Source organism: Chionomys nivalis, chromosome 19, assembly GCF_950005125.1.
Source record: "Chionomys nivalis chromosome 19, mChiNiv1.1, whole genome shotgun sequence".
Lineage (NCBI taxonomy): Eukaryota > Metazoa > Chordata > Mammalia > Rodentia > Cricetidae > Chionomys > Chionomys nivalis.
In genome coordinates, this window is record NC_080104.1 from 63,088,853 (window position 1) to 63,112,043 (window position 23,191).

The 23,191-nt window shown below is 47.3% G+C and overlaps 3 protein-coding genes across 8 annotated transcripts in view; 1 reads left to right on the forward strand and 2 right to left on the reverse strand.

Moving 5' to 3' along the window:
• The window catches only part of LOC130890474 (H-2 class I histocompatibility antigen, Q10 alpha chain-like), a 136,809-nt gene that overhangs the window by 93,680 nt on the left and 19,938 nt on the right, over positions 1–23,191 (forward strand). The window lies entirely within an intron of this gene.
• The window catches only part of Trim39 (tripartite motif containing 39), a 95,416-nt gene that overhangs the window by 5,455 nt on the left and 66,770 nt on the right, over positions 1–23,191 (reverse strand). The window contains exons 1-6 of one of the 5 annotated variants that reach the window (XM_057794388.1): positions 12,181–12,778; positions 9,011–9,470; positions 6,973–7,068; positions 2,191–2,421; positions 941–963; positions 348–463 (exon numbers count right to left, since the gene is read on the reverse strand). The exons of 1 other annotated variant lie outside the window; for it this stretch is intronic. In XM_057794388.1, coding sequence (XP_057650371.1) covers positions 348–463; positions 941–963; positions 2,191–2,421; positions 6,973–7,068; positions 9,011–9,470; positions 12,181–12,341 — 1,087 coding nt within the window. In that variant the 5' untranslated portion in view covers positions 12,342–12,778. Of the gene's footprint in view, positions 1–347; positions 464–940; positions 964–2,190; positions 2,422–6,972; positions 7,069–9,010; positions 9,471–12,068; positions 12,139–12,180; positions 12,779–23,191 lie in introns of those variants that run through there. 3 more of the 5 variants (XM_057794383.1, XM_057794384.1, XM_057794386.1) reach the window with 3 other exon arrangements.
• Positions 18,504–22,761, reverse strand: LOC130890472 (class I histocompatibility antigen, Gogo-B*0103 alpha chain-like). Of its 2 annotated transcripts, XM_057794406.1 has the most exons (7): positions 22,633–22,761; positions 22,150–22,425; positions 21,631–21,906; positions 20,860–21,135; positions 20,669–20,776; positions 19,177–19,795; positions 18,504–19,019 (listed from the first exon to the last, which is right to left on the reverse strand). In XM_057794406.1, the coding sequence occupies exons 1-6, from the start codon at positions 22,694–22,696 to the stop codon at positions 19,791–19,793; spliced, it is 1,005 nt and encodes a 334-aa protein (XP_057650389.1). In that variant the 5' UTR covers positions 22,697–22,761; the 3' UTR covers positions 18,504–19,019; positions 19,177–19,790. The 2 variants fall into 2 exon arrangements, with proteins under 2 accessions (XP_057650389.1, XP_057650390.1); XM_057794407.1 differs by lacking the exons at positions 18,504–19,019; positions 19,177–19,795; positions 20,669–20,776 and having other exon boundaries at positions 20,988–21,135; positions 21,647–21,906.

A 23,191-nucleotide genomic window follows, 5' to 3' on the forward strand; every position in this document is an offset into this window, starting at 1 on the left:
ATGGAAGAAATGAAAGGCACTGTCTGAGGGAGTGAGCTGTGGTAGCTGGGGACAGGGTGAGCATGAACTTGAATCCTGTAAAGTCTGGCTTTGCGACTGCTTTTCACTACACGAATATTAATGATATCCCTCTTCGCTTTCCTGGCTCACTCCACCTGAGTTAGGAATCCTTTAACATCTCTAGGTCCTATGCAGAGAAGAACCTAAGGTTTTTTTCTCTGAACTCTATGGTTTAAGGTGAGATGGGCAGGTGGGATGGGCATGAGAAAAATGCAGCCCACTGGAAGGATCTTAACCTTCCACTCCTTTGCATGCCCTATACCAGTTTCCTCCTGGGAACAACTCACCAATTAGCTGCTTAAGGATTTTCCTTAGGGCAAAGTACTGCCGGGGGAAATTGCTGAAGTTCTTTTCCAGCTCTATAGATACTGAAGTCACCTCCATGGTCTTCACCTTCTCACATCTAGGAGGGATGGGTGATAAAGAAAGCCAGAATACCATCAGGGGGAGCTTCAGCCAACTGAATATGTGAGTGGTGTCACCGTAGAGAAAGGTAAAAGACCAGACCCCTCTCACTTTTCTTCCTCCCTAAGATCTATGTGGCTCCCTTGGCAGGTCTGTATCTTGAGTATGAGCCTGAAGACTTCCCTGGAATATTCTTACATCCCATGCAAATGGACAGTCACCCCCCGCCGCTTGTACTCCTGTGCTTCCAGCCCCTTCCGCCGTCTTGTTTGAACACAGCTCGGCTCCCCACCGTCACTGTACGACCAAATATGACCTGATATCACGAGGGAGGTGAAGCATTATCACCCTCCATGGTTCATCCTGCTCCTCTCTCACTCAGACACTACTTCCCTTTCCTACTTCCGACAAGGCATTACTAAACCCGTAGCCTCCTCTAAGTCAAGACCTAACTCAGAGAGACAGAATCACTTACTTTTCCAGGGTACTTTTCACATCCTAGAAGAAAAGAGAAAAGAAAGTAAGATTGGTCCTAGAATTCATGGGTCACGAAGGCAAAAAGGTTCTCCCTCCTCTCTTCCAACCAGGCGCTAGGCAAACTGAGGGCCCAAGGGACAAGCTTCAGATGGGCTTAAGTGTGTGTTTCTCATGGAATGCCCAGTTTCAACCGCTGGTCATAACAAAGCTTGATAATTAACACCACTTCCTAATGGTCCCTGCACATGTGTTTTCCTCGTCACAGACACTGGAAGCTCTCTGTAAGAACAGACCTCAGCGCCGGGCGGTGGTGGCACACGCCTTTAATCCCAGCACTTGGGAGGCAGAGGCAGGTGGATCTCTGTGAGTTCAAGACCAGCCTGGTCTACAAGAGCTAGTTCCAGGACAGGCTCCAAAACCACAGAGAAACCCTGTCTCGAAAAACCAAAAAAAAAAAAAAAAAAAAAGAACAGACCTCAGCATCACTGAAAATCAGTACAGACAGCTCCAAACTGGTGGCACAGGATGCTTCCCACTGTGGTCCGGACATCCCTATCTAGCACTGGCTAATAAGCTCTAATTCATATCAACCCATTCTGAGCACCCTTTAAATTAGGCTCCTACACCCCTGCTTTAGCACTAGGTAAATTAAGTTCTAGGACCGGAAAGTAAGGGCAACGGTATTCACAAAAACTCGAATGCACAGTTCATCACTAAGTAGGATGGATTTCTGTCTTCTGAAAAGGAGTCTGTTTTGGGGGGCACAAATTATATACATTAAAAAAAAAAAAAGATTTATTTTGGTCAGGAGGGATGGCTCAGCCATTAAAGGCTAGGCTCACAACCAAAAATTTAAGAGTTTGGTTCTCAGCACCCATGGCTGTCCCTCTAGGTACTTAAAAAGAAAAAAAGATTTATTTTATATGTATGAGTGTCTTGCTTGTGTGTACGTATGTGCACCATGTGTAAGCAATGCCTTGGAGCCCCTAGAGCTCCAGTTACAGAGTGTTATAAGCTTCCACGTGGGTGCTGAGAACTAAACCTGGCTCCCGTCCAAGAGAAGCAAGCGCTCTTAACCACTGAGCCAACTCACTAGCTGCAGGCATGTAAGTTCTAAAAGGAAATATCTGGAAGAGAAGTCTAGGCTTTGGGAAGTAGAGTAAGAAAGGATGCACCCAGGCTGACTGCATGGCCATTACAAAGCTAGTCTGCATTTGACCAAGAACTACATCGGAGCAAAGGTCGAACCTTAAGCATCTCGAAGCCCGACTGTAAGCACTTGCCCTCCACCTCAGCAGCTAAGTGGGCCACGTCCCGACGCTTGCCCCCAAGGTGAGCAGCATTTTCTCTAAGTCTCTGTAGAATGTCCTGCTCTTCTTCTTCCAGTTGGGAAAAGAGTGCCTGCTGTTCTTCATCCAGCCTCCTGTGGAGTTCTTCAAATTCCTTTAGGATTTGCTGTCTGCGGCTCTCCACTAGTCTCTGAGAACAAGGGAAGATGCGGTCAGGACCAGGGGGCATGAGGGAGTCTCCAGAGCCACCAGGCTCAGTACAGACTTCCTTGTCACTGGGAAGGCTCTAGCAGTAGTCTTGATTTTCTTCCTGTAAGGAAACTGTACTGAAACCTGCACACTCCCAACAGAGGCCTTGTTAGTGCCAGTCAGTGGGAAGATTTAAAACAATCAACACTTGACTTTTTTTTTTTTTTTGGTTTTTTGAGACAGGATTGTGTAACAGTCCTAGCTGTCCTGGAACTAGCTCTTTGTAGACCAGGCTGGCTCGAACTCACAGGGATTCACCTGCCACTGCCTCCCGAGTGTTGGGATTAAAGGCGTGTGCCACCACGGCCCGTTTTTAACACTTGACTTTTTAAGATCTAAATTAACCTTTTATATGTTAATAAAATACATTCAAGGTTCAAGAACTCAATGATGTGATGATATCTACTGTTACGGATATCAGGGATACTTTTGCTATTTTATTCTCTGATGTTTCTCTTACACAGTTTAAAGTACAAATATTAGAAAGCCAAAGATTTCATCATTAATAATTGTGGCACATTAACCTGATAAAGCGAACAGAGGAAACTATCAGAATCAGTAACAGTTTAATGAGCTGATGCAAAGTTTTTACTTAAATTTCAGGGTTGAACTTATTTTGGTTGCTGTTTCTATTTTTCTTCCCCCCAAATAGGGTCTTGTAATACAGCACAAGCTGGCCTTGAACTTGGGATCCTCCTGCCTAACAGCTGAAGTCATTTCTGATGGGCTGAGAATTCCTGGGAGGGAGCTGGACTGCTGCAGGCCTGGAGATGACTTACATTTTATCTTGGGCTACCTTTAGCCTCCTACATAGCCTTTTCCGTGCCCACCTCTGTGCTGGACCTAATAGCCTGTGATTAATTTAATAGTGTATTAATTTAATAATGTCAGACAGCATCCAGGGCCTACAGCTGAGACTGCTCTCCTTGGCTGTAACTACCTATTTCATGTTTCTACCAGTCTTGAAAACTGCCCTGCTCTAAGGCCTTCTTCTTCTATTCTATAAAAGCTTCATGAAACTGATTCTAAGTTGAAACATAAGATTTGGGGTACCTAAACCTGTGTTTCAATGCAAGATCGCTCATATTTGGCTCCAGAATAAATTCTTCTTCCCTTTGAGAGAGATGGGAATTGTTCTTTGTGTTGACAGAAAATAGGTTTTTTCCATCCCAGGATCATGTTCCAGATACTTTCTAGTAAATCAGTTACTTAAAATTTGAAACATGCTCTTGATAGCAGCACATCCTTTTTTGAGAGTGTAGGACTCAAACAGCAGCCACACCACCTTCTGAGGGTTATCAGCACATCCCCCTCTATGCCTTCCTAGAAGGGGCCTCCCCAGTGAAGGAGTTCCAAGTCCTTGTGACTGACAGGGAGGCATCAACTCAAAAGAGAAGAGGAGATAGACAGGGACCGAGAAGCACTGCTCAGGCTGAAGAATGGCTGGGATATAGGTAAAAGTCGTGGCCTCACAAGCTTGGCAGTCCTGATCTGCAGCTACTCCGGCAGACAACAGCCTAGCTTTCATTACAGGGAGGCAACGGAACAGGATGTGTGCTCACTTTGTCCTGAATACAGATTCTCAATGTGTGTGTGTTAGAAGCAGGTGTGCTGAATTAGGCTCATGAGGACTATCTTTTAGGGGCCAGAGAGATGACTCAGTGGTTAAGAATGCTTGCTTCTCTTCCAGAGGACCTGAGCTTGGTTCCCAGCACTCACACTGGTAGCTTGAAACTGCCTGTAACTCTAGGGGATCTCATTTGTACTCTTCTAGTCTCTGACAGAATGTGTACATGGGTGTGCATGCACATACACATAACACACACACTTATATGGACAAATAAATCTTAGACTTTACCACATATGCCACCAAGCTGCTTTGTGGGCTTTAATTCACATCCGCCTCAGAATGAACCCATATTTATTTCACTTGATAACGTCACATACAGTTGCAAGCACATAACCACACTATTGTGTCTTTTCACCTATCAGATTTTATTAGAAATTACTTCCAGTTAGAAGCAGTGTGCATACCTTTAATTTCAGTATTCAGAAGGCAGAGGTAGACAGAGCTTTATGAGTTCAAGGCCAAGTCTGTCTACATAGTTCCAGGCCAGCCACAACTACTCAGTGAAGCTCTGCTCCATCACTAATTAACTAATTAACTAACTAAATATCACTCTATAATGCTACTGGATACGACAGTCTCTTTAAATTATATAGGTAGGTTGTCTTATCTGAACTTTTTTGTTAAAATTTTTGATTTCAGTATAGCTAATTATAAACTCCATCCAAACCCAGGAGATAACATCTTACTACACAGCCCAGGCTGGCCTGTGCTGGCTATGAACTTGTGATAGGAGCTTGAAATATTACAGCTCCAGCCTCCTCTTTTGATTGCAGGTGTGCACCATCCATGGCCAGTTCATAAGCTTAATATTTTTTTGTCTGCAGTGTTGGTGAACTGATGCCATACCCTCAGCTCTTACGCACTCTTTAAATTTTTATTTTATTTATTTATTTATTTATTTATTTATTTATTTATTTTAAGTTTTTCGAGACAGGGTTTCTCTGTAGCTTTGGAGCCTGTCCTGGCACTAGCTCTTGTAGACCAGGCTGGCCTCGAACTCCCAGAGATTCGTCTGCCTCTGCCTCCCGAGTGCTGGGATTAAAGGCGTGCGCCACCACTGCCCGGCACTTTTTAAATTTTTAATTTTTTTTTTTTAAACAGGGTCTTAACTGCAGTCTTGGCTTCCTGAGTATTGGGATTATATGTATGTGCTGCTTTTATAAATTGTTTTTATAATTTGAAAATTCTTAATTTACTTTTGTTTTATGGGCATTGGTGTTTTGCCTTCATGTATGTCTATGTGAGGATGTAGGATCCTCTGGAACTGGATTTACAGATAGTTGTGATCTGCCATATGGGTGTTGGGAATTGAACCTGGGTCCTCTGGAACTGATGAGCCATCTCTCTGGGCCCCTACAAACTGTTTTAAAGGGGGTTACTGAGTCTAATTCTGGAGGCTGAGGAAAGAGGGAAGCAAAGCAGGAAATGGGCGGGGGACAAATTCAAACAGTCATAAAAGGAATGTTTTGAATTGCAGTTTTAAAGACCACTAAAATGAAAAATTATAATTAAAGACAACAGCCATACTTTGGTTCAAATATTACCATAGTTTAAAGGAGAAATACCCTCCATAGGTCATGTATCTGAACACTCGGCCCCAGGTCATGGGACCTTTAGGAGGTGGAGCTTTGCTAGAGGAAGTACGTCACTGGGGGCAGGCCACCCTACTTCCTGTTCTTGTGCTACACTGCCTTCCCTGCAATTATAGACTTCTTCCCTCTGCAACTGCAAGCTAAAATAAAACTTCATCCTTTAGTTACTTTTGGTCAAGGTATTTTACCAAGAACTCCAAAGCTGAAGGCTGAGGAAGGGAAAGGCATTCTGGGAATGAATCAGCATTACCTTAGATTACTTAATTACAAGAATGTAGTTCTAAGCCAGATGTTATGGTGCACGCTTTTATTCCAAGCACCTGGGAGGCAGAAGCAGGTGGTCCTTTGTGAGTTCGAAGCCAACTTGGTATACATAGTGAGTTCCAAGCCAGCCACTGCTATACAGTGAGAGTCTCTCAAACAAACAAAACAGAATGTGGTTCTGTGGGGCTGCAGAGTTTAAGAACATTGGCTGTTTGTTCTTCCAGAGGACCTGAGCTCAATTCCCAGCACCCACATGGCACTTGGAACCATTGGTAACTCCAGTTCTGGGGGATCTGAGGCCCTCTTCTGCTCTCTTTGGGCAACAGGCAGGGATTTGGTCTACAGACATACACATAGGCAAAATACCCATACACATAAAATTAATAAAAAAAAAAAGAGTAACTAAAAGTAATTAAAAACAAACAAAAGGTCACTGAGCAGTTCTGGGAGCTCTTGCTCAGCTCATCCCTCTCTCCTGGTGAACTTCCCAAATTCTCTGTCAAGTTGGGAGCGTAGGAAATATTCCTAACATTCTCTTTCCTCCAACCTCTCTAAGAAGCTCCCTTCCCTGTAGTCTTAGGAGATCCTCTTTCCTTGCTTGTGGGTGGAAGGAGAACACTGGGGCTAGGACTCCCTGGACTTAGCAGTATTTATTATTGTATACACAGTGTGTGTACACACAATGAGTATGTGAACTCAGATGTCATCTCTGTGCGTTCATTTTTATCTTTCTACCTTCATGTGGGCTTCAAGTCTTGATGCTTGCACAGCAAGCACCTTTATCCACTGAGTCATCTCAACAGCTCATTCATTTCTTATATCCTTCTCAGTACTTAACTCATGACAAGTAATTTAAGTATAGGGTTTAACGACAAATACCTAATGAAATATCATTCTGAGAGAATAGCAGTTTTCCAATTAACTGATAGATTAAGTCAAGTGTTGTTGACTCGCTCACAGGTAAACACCCAGCCAAGCAGTGAAGGCAGCAGATTGCCTGCTCTACCTTGAGCTCCCCCGGTTTCTTTTCTTCGGAGGTTTTGCAGGAAGTGATCTCCTGCAGCTTCTGTTCCAGGGGCTCCAGGCACTTCCGCAGTTTCTCCTGAAGGTTGGGAGAGAGCAAGAGAGGAGACATTTTGGAGTTAGTCGATACATCCATTCCTTAAGAGCTTAACCCATTTATAAGCAACAGTGAACGGCCATCTGGGAACCAAATTCAGGTGATCTGCTAGACTGGTAAATGATTTTAACTGTTAAATCATCTGTACAGTCCTGATTATTCTTCCCTTGAAGTACTTAGGGTCAGACCGACCCAGGGCCTCGGGCATGCAGGACAAATGTTCTAGGACCAAGGCACCTTCCCCACCCTAAACCATCTGATTTCTGCTCGCATCACTTCTTGACCACACCCCCTCCCCTGCCTAGAACTGGGTCTTTTATAGACCCCCTTCCCTGCCATCAGCTCGTCCCCCTCAGGTCTGAGGCACACCTGACCGTCCTCCCCTGAATCTAGTAGTCCAGCTGTTATCACCTGCTTCCTTTCCCACTCTGTTTTCTTACAGACAACTGCCTACTACACTCAAAGTTACTTGATTTATTCTTTTCTTTTTGGTTTGTTTTGGTGGTGCTGAAGAATTCATGCAGGGTACGTACATCAAGAACAGTCCCCTCCTCCAGCCAGAAGGAGACAACCTTTACTTATTTGTGTATTGTTGTTGTTTTATGGTAAGGTCTCCAGCAGCCTGGCCTGGCTACAAACCACGGATGACCTCACCTCCCAGGCGCCTGCTGCCACTACCTTTGGAGTGTTGGGATTATAAGTGTGTATCACCCCCGGCCTGTCTTTTTTTTTTTTAAATTTATTTATTTATTATGTTTACAATATTCTGTCTGTGTGTATGCCTGCAGGCCAGAAGAGGGCACCAGACATCATTACAGATGGTTGTGAGCCACCATATGGTTGCCGGGAATTGAATTGAACTCAGGATCTTGGGAAGAGCAGGCAATGCTCTTAACCGCTGAGCCATCTCTACAGCCCCCCCTGCGCCTGTCTTGATATCCTTTTGTCACCTGGGCTTCCATTCAGATCTAACCACTTACAGACAAAATAAAACCTGGCTGTAGCCGGGCAGTGGTGGCACACGCCTTTAATCCCAGCACTCGGGAGGCAGAGGCAGGAGGATCTCTGGGAGTTCGAGGCCAGCCTGGTCTACAAGAGCTAGTTCCGGGACGGGCACCAAAGCTACAGAGAAACCCTGTCTCGAAAAACCACAAAAAAAACAAACAAACAAACAAAAAAAAAACAACTGGCTGTAAATTATCTTAAATATTTTTTCAAGATTTTGTTGACTGAAACAGCTACCCTGTACCCTTGCTAGCGATTTAAATGTTAAATGTCACGATACTCGTTACATGGACAAGACGCAGGCTGGTTCAGCTTAGTTTGCTGGATTTATCACTTTAACGTAATGTTAGCTATTTCCAACAAATGGGGAAAGCCATTCTGAGCGAACAGGCAGAAATGAAGAAATCAAAATACTTTTCAGTTCTTCCAAACTATTTTTCAGAATCTTATATGGTTTCACTCATTTATTTAAAATCTGATATATGGCTTGACTGTGGTGGTGCCGCCTTTAACCCCAGCACTTGGGGGGCAGAGGCAGGTGGATCTCTGTGAGTTTGAGGACAGCCTGGTTTACAGACTGAGTTCCAGGACAGACTCCAAAAGCTACAGAGAGAAACCCTGTCTTGAAAAAACCAAAAAACCAGAACTAAAGAAAACAAAAACAAAAATTCTGATATATTCCAAAACCATACATACCAATACTCTGAAGACTCAATTGTTTTGCAATAAGTCACAGAAATTTTTGGGTACTCCTCACTGTTCTTGTGGAGGACAGTTGACCAGATGCACTGAATACCCATGTATATAGTTCTGAGGAGAACATAGAGGAACAGATAGCCTTGCCTCAGGAGCTTAAACCCCTCTACTCGGAGACTGTGTACTCTCTCCCCACACTGGCGTCATGTGTCTGGATGCCCACCTTATACTCCTGTGTAGCGTCATCCAATGGCACCACGGTATGGGCCCGGTGGGTATGGGAAATGGCACATATCAAACAGACAGCCTCCTGGTCTTCATTGCAGAAGAGGCTCAGGGCCTCATGGTGCTGGGAGCAGAGGCTCTCATCCCTGATCTTCCGCTTGACGGCCTGGAGCTGCTTGGCGATTTCCACCATGCTGCCCAGTTGTCGATTGGGCCGGAGGCTTCGGTATCGCGATGTCTTCCGACAGACCGGGCAAGGAAAGTCCCGCTCTAGGTCCTCCCACCAGCGGGTAATGCAGGCTTTGCAGAAGTTGTGCCCACATTCGATGATAACTGGCTCCTTCAGATACTCCAGGCACACAGAACAACTTGCTTCCACTTGCAGGTTCTCCAGGGCGGCAGCTGTGGAGGCTGCAGAGGCTCCAGCCTCTATCAGACTTGTCTCGGCCATTATTTGACTTGGAGATGGGGAGAGAGAAAAGAAAGGTACTTGTTAAAGGGTTGCCTTTTTTTTTTTTGCACTCCTATCCTGACGTCAGCTCCCAGTGAGCCATAACTCTAGGCTGAGCCCCATCTTGGTATTTTCCCTTCTCTTCCAGTAGACCTGTTGCTCTATTTATGGTATTTGTGACTTCTAATCAATTCACTTGCTTTTTCTGATTTAGCAAACAAAAGCAGTCCCTAGATCTCTTTCACCTCTATTTTCTCACTACAATCAGAAGCTTCCTTTAAGTTGACAGATGAAAAAGAGCCTGATGTGATGGCTCAAACCCAGAACCCTAGGATTTCTGAAGTCAAGGTGGGGAGCCGTCATCAGATGAAGGCCAGCCTGGGCTATACAGTGAGTTCCAGGCAAGCCTGACGACACAGATCTCTAAAAGGAGGGAGGGAAGACTGGGAAGTGAGATTGGTAGCTCACTGTGTGTTGCGGGAGCTGCGGGCCGCCTGACTAGCTTATGTCCCAAAATAACAACACACAAACTGTATTCATATAAACACTGCTTGACCCATTTCTATTAATGTGTGTAGCACCACGAGGTGCACTTACTGGGAAGATTCCAGGAAGATTCTAGCCTACATTCATCCTGGGTTGGAGCTTCATCGTGTCTGCCCCAGAGAGGAGAGCTAAGGTGTATGAGCTCACTTCCTCTTCCTCCCAGCATTCTGTTCTGTTTACTCCACCCACCTAAAGGCTGGCCTATCAATGGGCCAAGGCAGTTTCTTTATTAGCCAATGACCTTCCTCCATCAACTGTGAGGCAGGAGGATCAATATAAGGATGAAGTTAAGGCTAGCCTGGGCTACTGTAGAGTAAGAGTTTTTTTTTTTTTTTGGTTTTTCGAGACAGGGTTTCTCTGGTTTTTTGGAGCCTGTCCTGGAACTAGCTATTATAGACCAGGCTGGTCTCGAACTCCCAGAGATCCGCCTGCCTCTGCCTCCCGAGTGCTGGGATTAAAGGCGTGCGCCACCACTGCCCGGTGAGTAAGAGTTTTTTTTTAATGGAGCTTTGGCTACTAGTCCTGGGACTCGTTATTACTATTACGTTTTTAAAGAACTTCATACATAAGCATTGCACCTACATTTAAAAAAAAAAAACAACCTACTTTTTTTTTTTGGTTTTTCGAGACAGGGTTTCTATGTAGCTTTGGAGCCTGTCCTGGAACTAGCTCTTATAGAACAGGCCAGTCTCAAACTCACAAAGATCTGCCTGCCTCTGCCTCCCGAGTGCTGGGATTAAAAGTGTGCGCCACCACCGCCCGGCTTAAAAAAAAAACTACTTAAAATACATTTCAACTCACAGAGGGCAGTAACTTTTCTGAAGAGATTTGGTAAGTCCATTTTAAACATTCAGCGGCGAGTTTAGTCTTTCAAAGTCTCTACTGAAAATTAATTCCACGGATATTCGGTGGATCGGTTAGGAATTAAAAGAAGGAAATTTGCCAGGTGTGGTGGTGGCACATGCTTATAATCCTAGCCCTGGGGAAGTAAGGGCAAGAGTATCAGGAACTCAAGGCCTGCCTTAGTTATGCGGAAAGCTTTCTGAGGAAAGAAATTCAGATGCAGATTAAGATCAGTAGGATTTCTTCTCTACCCATTAGAATGCGATTTTGACTAAGTGCTGTTCCCCAATCTTTTTTTTTTTTTTTTACTTTGGTTTTTCGAGACAGGGTTTCTCTGTAGCTTTGGTGCCTGTCCCGAAACTAGCTCCTGTAGACCAGGTTGGCCTTGATCTCACAAACTCACAGAAGTCCGCCTGCCCCTGCCTCTCGAGTGCTGGGATGAGAGGCGTGCACCACCACCGTCCGGCTCCCCTCCCCAACCTTACAGACATTAGATAGCATCCTCACCTAAGTGAATTGAATTATATGCACACTGAAGGGGCCAGGACGTATCTAAGTGGCAAATAAGCGGTATGAAAGAGAAATGGGCTCTGGGTTACTTTAGAACGGAGAGGATTTGGAGCTGTGGGTGGTGGTGATGATGGAGAGGGCTGCCAGACCATGGCCTTGTGCTCCTCTGGTTTGGTCCTTCCTCTCCCTCCATTACTCTGTCTCAGTAGTAGTACTAACTCCAGAGACGTCCTCCTTCTGTCTTTTTAATCACCGCCTTAGGAGCCCCTCTCGAGCACCGGCCACAACTCTGTCCCACCCGGTCTCCATCTTCTCCTGCCCAATCGGGAGCAAGAGGACCAGAGTGAGGGGGCGCACGTCGTGGTTGGCAGGGAGGAAGGATGCGTGTCTCAGTGAGGGAGAGGTGTGAAGTGAAGGTGGGATGCCCGCTGCCATGTCGCAGTCCAGACCCCGCGGTGACTGCGTCAGCTTCACCCGGGGAGACCAGAGGCAGCAGGACAGGGGGAACGGGGTAGCCAAGCAACGCCGGACGCGCTGACGTCGCCGGGGCGGCAAACGTCCTCCGGGCCCGAGGCGGGCGGAGGCAGCTGTGGTTGCACGCCGGGCAGCTGACGCGCTCGTCGGGGCGGAGGGCCGCGGCGTGAGGAGCCGGCTGGGCAAGGGGCGGGTCCCAGGCCCCGCACGGCGGCGGCGGCGCAGCACCTACCTACCTTCCCGGCTCCGGGTCCCGGAGTGCCGGGCGCGGAGACGCCGGAGCACTGCCTCCCTCCTTCCTCCTCCCCTCACCCCCGCCCCGCGGCGCGACTCACAATACTCACCGGAAGCGGAAGCGGCAGCGGCGCGGCTGGTGGAAGGCTGCGAGCACGGCGCTGAGCCGGCTCGCGGCGCCGTGCCTAGACGGGGCCGCCGCGGGTGGCGGCAGAGGGCCGGAGGTGAGGGCCCGCGCGGCTACGGAAGGGCGGGAGGGCACCCGTCGCATCAGGTGGCTGCGGTGCTGGCGCCCAGGTGACCCGAGCCGTCCCCGGGAGACCCAAGGCCGCGCATGCGCGTGGCGGAACGCCGAAGCCCATGGCCGGCGGCTCGTCTCGGCGGGCGAAGCTTCGGTGTCACCTCGCCGGCGCCGGGGTCTGAGGCTGCTCCCTGGTGGGGCCGGGCGCCGCAGAGCCTGGGTGACTACGGATTATGGGCTTGGGAGTCTCACTTTCCCGGTCTCTGGGTCAGTTTGGGGAGAGGGTGGCTGCTGCAGGCGGCGGCGGATTACGTGGCTGACCCGGGAGGCTGCGCCGGCACGTCACTTCCGACTGGCTGAGGGTTTTAGCATTTTAATAGTCACGGAGTAGGTGAGTTGCTTAGGCTGCAGACCCTGGTGCGCCTGACACTCTCCTGGTTGGCTAACGTTCACGAATTGCTTTCCCCTCGGTGGAGCAGAACTGGCTGGTCCGGTGGTTTGCTGCTTCTCGGGTGCTGGGCGGACCAGATCCAAGTAAACACTGGGTGAGAACCAAAGCCGGTTTCTTTGGCTTAAATTTCCACGGGAGAGCAGTTAGAACTTGGGGATAATCTCCCTGTTTTTGGAAGTGTCACAAATCTAGCGGTGGTGAAAAAATTTTTGGAAGGGAGTGAATTAATGGGGAGGGGAAGTCTGATGGTACAGATGTCATGGACTCAGGAGGAGTTAGTGCTAGGATGCATATTTACACCACCGGTTGCACAGGTAGTGTGCTTGTCCCTCTGGTCGTGAGACAGACATTTTCTGGGGAGATAAACACACACCTGCTCAGCTCAGGTAGGGCACCTGTACATACCGAATTTGTGTATCTCTGAAGTCTGATTTGGTGAAGCGTGAGTTTTACTGGTGTTATTTAAAGGAATATGGGTGAGGGGTTACTTACATGAGCAGAAATGACTCAAAGAGACACAACACAGTGTCGCCAAAAACCACCCCAGCATGGCTCCCAAAGCTAGAAACCTGGAGTACACCCCCACAGCTCAAAAGATTGGACTGTCCTTTCCTGGTGGCTCAGTGGGTCTGAGCATCTTCCAGGCTGTTCAGCTTGTCCTTATTAATTCTAGGCAATATTTGCTTCTGCTGGGCTTGTCTGAGAGAGGCCCTCAATAGTCTCTACTGTTTAATAGACTCATTGGGAAGGGGTTTGGGGAATCTAGTCAGTTTCAGGGACGTTTTCTTTGTGTCTACTTGTCTCTTTAGAACAGCCTATTTTGCCTCTGTAAGCCTCCATCTTAGGAAGTTTCCCTCTTGGATGCAAGGTTTTAATCTCAGAAACTGCTACGTAGCACCCTCCCTGCTTCCTGCAACAGCTGGCATGCATCACATTTGAGTGGATTTTAATGGATGCCCTCCTTTCAGAGGAAGTGGTTCCTGGTTCCTGTATGTTTTGAGATGGTTTACAAACAGCATGCTGGTGTTTTTGTTTCGTTTGAGATAACATTTTGTGTGGTCCAGGCTACACTTGAGCTCACAAAGTAGCTGAGGACTGCTTTCAACTCGATCCTCCTGCTTCACCTCAGAGTGCTAGAGTCTACCACAGCTAGCAAGCCTATTTAACCCTCATACTTAAGAGGTTAAAGGTTTAGAACCACAAGCTGTGGGGTGGTGGCACACGCCTTTAACCCCAGCACTCGGGAGGAGGCAGAGACAGGCGGATCTTAGTGAGTCTACAAGATCCTGGTCTACAAGAGCTAGTTCCAGGACAGGCTCCAAAGCTACAGAGAAACACTCCTCCCCCACCCCCCGTCTTGAAAAGCAAACAAACAAAAATTAAGACCACGAATGGCAAATAAAAGTCTACTTTAAAAAAACTATCGTATTCTTTTTTGTTTTGTTGGGTTTTTGTTTTTCTTTTCTTTTTTTTTTTTTTTTTGCTTTTTGCTCCCCTTTTATGGTAGTCCGTGACTTTAAGAGTAAATTTGATAATTATTAAGTTCCCTTCACTTCATTGCTGTCACGTTTGGCCATTAGGGGTTATAAACTCTGCAGTTGTTACAGTTCACAAACACCTTGTTTCTATCTTAAGGTAGTTTGAAGGCCATTAACTTGCCTTCTGAATTGCCCCTTAAACATGTCCCAGTGTGGCCTCTTCCACTGCGGTACCTTCTGCCACGAGGACTTGTGTCTCCCTACTCCCCCTTTAGTCTTGTGTCTTGGAAATTTTCTCTGGCCACCCGCCTGCCCCTTTGAGGTATGAAGAAAAGGGAGATAGGTTTGAATTACCATGAATGAGTGACTCCCAGGAGTTCTGTACTTAATACAACAACAGTCCATAAGGGATACACGATTAATAGAAGCTCAGGGTCAGAAACTGGGGTTCAGCCTGAAGACCGAAAAGCAAAACAGCCAGCCACTGGCTCTTTGACCTCAGTCTGAAATGGCGATCTTGCCTCCAGGAATCTCTCAGAATGAAACTCTTAAGAGCTGTTTCTTCCCATTTCATAGTCCTCTCTAGGGCTGGAATTAAAGGTATGCACCACCTGATTTCTATGGCAGCTTGCTGCAGGACAGTGGTTTTACCCTGTAAAGATTTATTTCTAGTACTTGTTTAATAGAATGCTGATTGGCCAGTGCCAGGCAGGAAGTAAGGCAGGGCAATGAGAACAGAATTCTGGGAATTCTGCAGATGCAGGACACAAGATGTGACTGCCATGCTGGAAAAAGTTACCAAGCCATGTGGCTAACACAGACAAGATTAACGGGTTAATGTAAGATGTGAGAATTAGTTAATAAGAAGCCTGAGCTACTAGGCCAACCAGTTTATGATTAATATAGACCTCTGTGTGTTTATTTGGGACTAAAGGGCTGTGGGACCTGATGGGAAAGAAACCCCAGTCGACAGCAACTAGTGTGGCTACTGGGATTGAAGGTGTGTGTTACCATAACCCGGTCTGTAAGGCTGATCAGTTTTACTCTCAGATCTTTAGGCAGCCTTTATTTCTTAAAATATAATCGAAATGCCACTATACATAAGCGGTACGTAAGTAATACTAGTGCCCCATTTTCTTTCCTTTTTCCTTTTTTTCTTTTTTTCCCCGAGACAGGGTTTCTCTGTTGGCCACAGCTGTCCTGGAACTAGCTCTTGTAGACCAGGCTGGCCTTGAACTCACAGAGATCCGCCTGTCTCTACCTCCCGAGTGCTGGGATTATCTCAGATTTTCTAAGAGCTGGGGTTATACTACTGTGACAAGCAAGGCGATTGAAAGAAAACTACAGAGAAGGATGTTTCTGCGTCAACTAAGTCTTCATTTCACAAAAGATGTCTCCTTAGTAAAGCCAGGTGTGGTGGTGCGTGCCTCGAATAATTCCAGCAATCAAGATGCTGACGCAGAAGGGTCACTGTGATGCCAGCAAGGCTGTATCTTTAAGAGAAAAATGCCCTTCCCCATTCATGGGATATAATGGTGTTTATTGGCTTTTTACCCACAGTAAAAAAAATCTTCAGAATTGGAGTTAGTCCTCTGAATTTTGCTGCTGCTTTATTAGTAAAATTATTTTTGTTGCTGCTTCAAAACTGTAATTCTGCTCCTGTTATGAATTGTAATGTAAATAATACCTGATGTGCAACCCTGGTGAGAGGGTTGTTTGATCCCCACAGGTTGAGAACCCACTTCCCTAGACCCACTTAGGAGAGGTGGAACCAGCTTCTACAGTGTTTACATTGTAGCATCACAGGTACTCATGACATCTAGAGTGGACTGGGTACCTCAGGAGGCAGTGTGGCTGCTGTGTCTATCCGAAATGAGTTTCTTCAGTACTTTGCAAAGTCAAGATGACCCCACAGAGCTGCAGGAAGGATGCTGAGTTAGCAGGAAGCAGCAGTCCAATTGTATGTTTGAGTGCCCTTGAGTAGTAAGGAACATTGAAACTAATATTTTAAACAGAATATTTTCTGAGTAGTAGGTCTCAACAGTGGATTTAAAATACCTAGAAACCATGTTTTAACCAGGTGTGCTGTCACACACACACCTGCTTCTCCATGTAGAGAGCTATTTATTTATTTTTTTTTTGGTTTTTCAAGACAGGGTTTCTCTGTAGCTTTGGTGCCTGTCCCGGAACTAGCTTTGTAGACCAGGCTGGCCTCGAACTCCCAGAGATCCGCCTGCCTCTGCCTCCCGAGTGCTGGGATTAAAGGCGTGCGCCACCACTGCCCGGCTAGTGTAACTTTTTAAAAATTAGTGTTCTGCCTGCATATGTGAGGGCACCAGATCTCATTACAGATGGCTGTGAGCCACCATGTGGTTGCTGGGAATTGAACTCAGGACCTCTGGAAGAACAGTCAGTGCTCTTAACCTTTGAGCCATCTCTCCAGCTCCCTAGTGTAACTCTTAATGGCCCTAGGATTTGAGCATCATTTTCAATTTGCAGTCACTAACTGTATTAGTCTCTTAACATAATTAACTTGTCTTTTGACGCTTTCAAGTGGAGTCATCTACTGTATGTTTTGTCTACCTTGAAAATCTGTTGTTCAGCACAGCCGTCTTCATTCATTCTCTTAGCTCTTTGAGAGGACTTGGTGTTTCTCTGTGAGCATGGAGACAGTTTCTTCCATCTGTGGGAACCATCTCAGCCTTCCGAATTGTATTTAGGGTTGTGTTCTGCATTAGGCTTTGGCTTCACGGATGCTGTGAAGCACGTCAGCACCATTCATGTATCTAACAATCTAACAAGTAAAGCTAGCCTGAACTCCAGAATGCAGAGCTAAGCCACTAGCTAGCCATAGAGGCCAGGCGGTGGTGGCTCACACCTTTAATCCCAGCACTAAGGCGGTGCAGACAGGAAGGAATATGGCTGGGCAGAGAGAAGAATATAAGATGGGAGGAGACAGCAGGGTATGGCATTCAGTCTGAGGATTCTGGAGACAGAATCTTACAGCCTTCAGCCTGAGGATTTGATGGAGGTAAAAGGTCCCTCTAGTGCTTGACTCCTGTACTACTTTAACATTTACCCCAATATCTGACTCTGGGTTTTTATTATTAAAACCAATTAGAATTCGTGCTACATTCATGTGTACAATGAAGTAGCCATTTTTTATTCTTCAGGAAGTTTTCCTTTATGTTCACAACTTGGCTAACTAGAGAGGCCAACTAGAGGCTAGTTAGAGAGGCTAGAGAGGCCTAGCAGTTTGACTGTTCCAGCTTTCAACTTCTCTTTCTCATAAAGCTTCATCAAGGAGTTTATGGTTTAAAATGAGAGCTGGGACAGTTCCTTTTGCTTAAACACTTAGAGACCATAGTAGGGTTGGTTGGTAATTTCAGAATTATGTCTCTGGGACTAGAAAAGGCCCAGGAAAAATGAGATGGGAAATGACCAGTCAGTGAAGTGTCAGGAGACGCATATGTATTGAATAAGTGTGTTATCTTTTTTTTATTGATATTTATTGAGCTCTACATTTTTCTCTGCTCCCCTCCCTGCCTCTTCCCTCCCCCTTCAACCCTCTCCTAAAGTCCCCATGTCCCCAATTTATTCAAGAGATCTTGTCTTTTTCTACTTTCTACTTCCCATGTAGATTAGATCTATGTAAGTCTTTCTTAGGGTTCTCATTGTTGTCTAAGTTCTCTGGGATTGTGGTTTGTAGACTGGCTTTCTTTGCTTCATGTTTAAAAACCACCTATGAGTGAGTACATGTGATAATTGTCTTTCTGTGTCTGGGTTACCTCATTCAAAATAATGTTTTCTAGCTCCAAGTGTGTTATCTTATATGGGCATGGTTTGTGGTATTCTGATGCAAATTTGCTATTAACAGCAAAAATCACAGATTACAGTTTATCTAATAATAAAATAAAGTTTTTAATGTAATAATAAAATAAAAGTTTTCATGTAATAATAAAACGTTTTATTTGTTTTATTTTTGTTTTTTGAGACAGGTTTCTCTGTGTAACAGTCCTGGCTGTCTTGGAACACACTCAGTAGACCAGACTGGTCTCAGACTCACAGAGATCTGCCTGCCTCTGCCTCGCAAGTGCTAGGATTAAAGGCGTGCGCCACCACGTCCAGCAGTAAAATGTTTTAAATGCTATCAAAATTACCAGAATGTGACACAGACATTGAAGGGATCATGTGCTATTGGAAAAGTGGCTTTAATAGACTTACTTGATGCAGGATCTGTAAAAACAGAACCAGTATCTGTGCATGCAATAGAGTGAAACCCCAACAGCAGGAGAGATGCCTGTGCTGTTCAGTGACTGGTCAATGTGCAACACCACCCTATTTAGTAGCTCTAACCATGGGGCTTCAGAGCAAATGTTCTTGCTCAGTCCTCACACTGAGCTCATGGCCTGGGCTGTTCCCTATTTCTCCAGCCCTTCTGCAACCTGCAGCAGCACCCAAGTAGATGGCTTAGAAGAGTGTAAATGGTCATATTTTCCAACCAAGGAAAAATCTAAATTAGACTCTTTCATAAATTCTTGAGGCTGCATATAAGGTTAGGGTTGCTTGGGCTGAGGGCAGGGAGAAGAGTAGCTGAGTAGACAGAAGAGTGGCAGCAGGAACTCATGTCAGGTGATGAGCGGCCGGTAGAGCCGCCTTTGCTAACTCCGGAATTCAGTTCCTTCATAAAGGCTGTAGAAAGAAGGAAGCTAAGAAGTGAGCCTCGATGAAAGTTGGTGCGTAAGACTGGAGACAGCAGGCAATGCCTGACAAAAACACCTGCTGGAGAAACCTGCTTGCTCTTTGGGCTGAGGAGGAAGGAAGACTTGATTGGGGGAGGGGGAGGGAATGGGAGGTGGTGGCGGGGAAGAGGCAGAAATCTTTAATAATTAAATTAATTAATTAATAAAAAAAATCAGCAAGAAAAAAAAAACACCTGCTGCTGTCAAGAAAAAGGGACATCTGGAAGGACGGGGCCAAGACTTACACAGGAATAAGAAACACATACATTGGGGGCTGAAGGTTGAAATTAGGCCTAATGCCAGGCTGCCCTGCCACATACTGTCTTCACTGTATAGCCCTACAAACAGGATGAGGCCCAGGGCCATAGCAGGGACCTTGTGATCAAACGTTCGGGTGGGAGAAGCAAAGATGACCCAGGTGAAGTCTACAGTGGCTGAGCACAAGATGGGCCAACAGCCCCATCCGTGTTAGATCTCCAGTCTTCTCTCCCAACCTGAAACAGACCCATACAGCAGAGGTAGATTCTGGAATGTTCTCAAATTTTATTTCCTCTCCCAAGTTTGAAGCAACTTGCTGTACCCTAAGCCATCAACCAAGCCTGGGGTAAGAATTCCAAACAGATTCATGTCTTGATGCTGTTCTAGACAGATGGAGAATCCTAATCCCAGCTTGAACAGACTCACATTTTGCTGTCAGAATCTCACACAGATGGACATAGTCAGATGCCAGTTGCAGAAAGAGAAGTCAGGGCTCCCCATGACATAGTATGTTGTGTATGTGTTCACCTTTGTGTGGTCAGTTCCAGTGTTATGCTGTAGAGGAAGATAAGTGAAAAACGCAGGTCACTGCATATTAATCCACCTGCATTCCAAACCCAGAAACCCACAACATTGGCCTGTCCCTGCCGCTCTTGGCTCTGATTCAGGTTCTCCTGTGTTTTAGCCGGGCAGTGGTGGCGCACGCCTTTAATCCCAGCACTTGGAGGCAGAGGCAGGCAGATCTCTGTGAGTTCGAGACCAGCCTGGTCTACAAGAGCTAGTCCCAGGACAGGCTCCAAAACCACAGAGAAACCCTGTCTCGAAAAAAAAAAAAAAGAAAAAAAAATTTAGATGCCTTAAATGTCCACAGAAGATGGGGGGTTGGAACTAAGGGCTCCAGTCTACACTGCTGCCAGCATCTCAGGGCTAGCCATTCCAAACTTAGAGGTGCCCTGATCACAGCTGCCACTTCTGCTTGTAGAAAACAAGGAGGTGAGAGGTCATGGACATGGGCCAAGACAGCCTAAAAGAGCCAGCAAATCCTGGGACATGGGGAAGTAGCTTGAACTTCACACAAACCAACACACCACAGGGCTGGAACAGGAAGGACCAACTGCCCTCTTAGAGGTCAGTGTCTCTAGAAGGCTCTCTGACCTGTAGGCGCTGGGAGCCAGGTCCTCAGGGCCACAGCCATCTTGGCACAAACTTCTAATGGGCTTTTAATTCCCTCAGGAGCACACTTCACAGGTGGCTCAGTGGGTAGAGGCTGCAAGCCTGAGGACCTGGGTTTGATCTCCAGAACCCACATAAACTTAGAAGACAAGAACTAACCCTACAAAGTTGTCATTTGACCTATACACACATAGCGTGGAACACACGAACATACACCATGCATATTCACAATAAAAAACACCCCAATCTTCTCACCTTTCCTCCTTGGTACCTTTCTCCTCACCACAGCAATGACCACAGCTCCAAGGAGAAGCAGGCCAGCAGTGACTCCCACAATGGGGTCCATGTGCTGAAGAGGTGGAGCTGGGAAATGAAAGAGAGGGGCTTGGATCTCCTCAGGGTCTCCAGAGGGCTCCTGTTTCCCTTGACAGCCTGCCCCTCCTTACCCCATCTCAGGGTCAGAGGCTCAGGCAGCCCCTCATGGTACACATGGCATGTGTATCTCTGCTCCTCCCCAGAAGGCACCACCACAGCTGCCCACTTCTGGAAGGTTCCATCCCCTGAAGGCCTGGTCTCCACAAGTTCCATGTCCTGGGTCTGTTCCTTCCCATCTCTCTGCCAGGTCAGGGTGATGTCAGCAGGGTAGAAGCCCAGGGCCCAGCACCTCAGGGTGATGTCGCCTTCAGGTCTGGGATGATAGGTCACACGTGTCTTTGGGGGATCTGAGAATTCAGAGGTTCAGAGACTGCATTACCTTCACTGAAATAGTGGGCTCATGTGACCGTCCTGAGAATGGACAGGACACTCAAGGTGGGAAAGGAGGCACAAAACCCAGCCTTTTAGGTTACTCTCTATCTTGGAAAATCCTACAGTCAATTTAAGCCAGCCCAGGGTGAGAGGCTTCAAGTCTCTGAAAGGGACATTGGCTTCTGACCTGGGGGGAGGCTGAGCTTTTCTAAGCTTGACCAAATTTCCAAAGACACTGGAGTGGGGCAGAAAACAAAGGCTCCAAATAATGTCCAAGGCTGCTGGAGGGTGGTCAGTTACCGCAGGAACTGACTTCCAGGCATCCAGGGAGCAAGACAGAGCTTTAATTGTCCAGAGAGAACCCAAGAAGATTCACCTGGGCTAGCTCAGAAGGGAGGGAGGGGACCTTGCAGGAGACCCGAAGCAGGAAGGTCTACACGGGGATCCAGGTGTTTGCTGCCACTCAGTACCTGCACGTTGCAGTACCTCTCTTCCCTTCTCCAGATGGCTGCGGAGCCACTCCATGCATGTAACTTTCAGGTAGGCCCTGTGGTGCTCTGCCTCATTCGTCGCCTCATATTTGCGCTGGGTAATCAGAGCCACCTTGTTTGCCGCAGTCCAGGAATGGAGGTCCTCGTTCAGAGAAATGTGGTCGGCGCCATCATAGGCCGTCCGGTAGTATCCGCTGAGGAAGCGCCCATCACTGCCCATATAGCACCCACGCATGGACTGGATGGTGTGGTACCCTGGAAGGCAAAAGGAATCAGCCCCAGAGGCCTGGTCCCGCCTGCTACTCTTAGCCCCGCCCCATGGAGGAAGGGAGGAAAGGAGGACCACTACTGGTTGAGAGTCTCCCCCTGAGGCTGCAGAATTTTTCTAGCTCTGTGGGGTCTAGGAGATGCGCCCGGCAGTAGCCTTAGGTTTATGAGCCGGGTCGACTATTTGGGGTTATCTAAGCCACATAGGGCTATGTGACTCGGGTCACTCGCCTGCTTCGCTCTGGTTGTAGTAGCGCAGCAGGGTCCTCAGATTTTCACGGAAAATCTGCGCGTTAGCCTTGGCGATCCGAGTCTGCCGCTCCCAGTACTCGGGCCGTTTCTCCTCCATCCACGGCGCCCGAGGCTCCTCTCTAGGGGTCATCGCATCGCTGTCGAACCACACAAACCGCGTGTCGTCCACGAACCCGAAGGCGACGAACCGTGGTTCCCTGTGTCCCGGTTGGGTCATGGCAGTGCCGAAATAACGCAGCGAGTGCGAGTGTGAGCCTAGAAGAAGCAAGGAGCTGACGGCGGCTCCACCTTCTTCCCAGGATCCGGAGCTGGTGTGGGGGCCGGGAGGGGAGCAGGGCACGGGGCTTGGGACGCTGGTGGGAAGGGGTGGGAGGGTCCGGCTGGGCCACGCGGGGACGCGGCTTCCCCGATGCCGCCCCGCCCTCCCCGCAGAGCCCGTTTCCCTCTCGACCCCGCACTCACCCGCGCGGGTCTGGGTCAGGGCCAGGGCGGCCGCCAGCAGCAGGAGCAGCGTGCGCGGCGCCATCGTTCATATCTAGAGATCTGGGGAACTTAAGAGCTCTGCGCGGGTTTTTAGAACCCGGAATCTCGTACTGGCATCTGCAGAAACCGGACACCCAATGGGAGCGGGAATTACCATCGCGTCATAAGTGTCTAGGCAGAAGAATCTGACACAGTCTGGGAGACCAGGAAGTGAAACTTGTAGGAGATGGGAAATTTCCAGGGCTTGGCGTCCTAACCATCTGCCATCCTGATCAGAGACCTGGGCCCTTATTCTTCCTTCCCTCTTCCAGCACCAAGAGCTTTCGCCATGTTGTCTCTCTGACTCCAGTTCAAGAGTTGTCTCGGTCAGCTGTTCTCAGACTTCCTGGTCTTAGGATCTCCATGTGCTCATAAGATTTCATGAGTTTCCCCAAGGAAAACATGTTTTTGTGAGTTGTATGTGTAAATAATATTAGAAGGTAAACCTTTTAAAATGTATTCAGTTATTTAGAATATTAACAAATCCATGGCATTGATA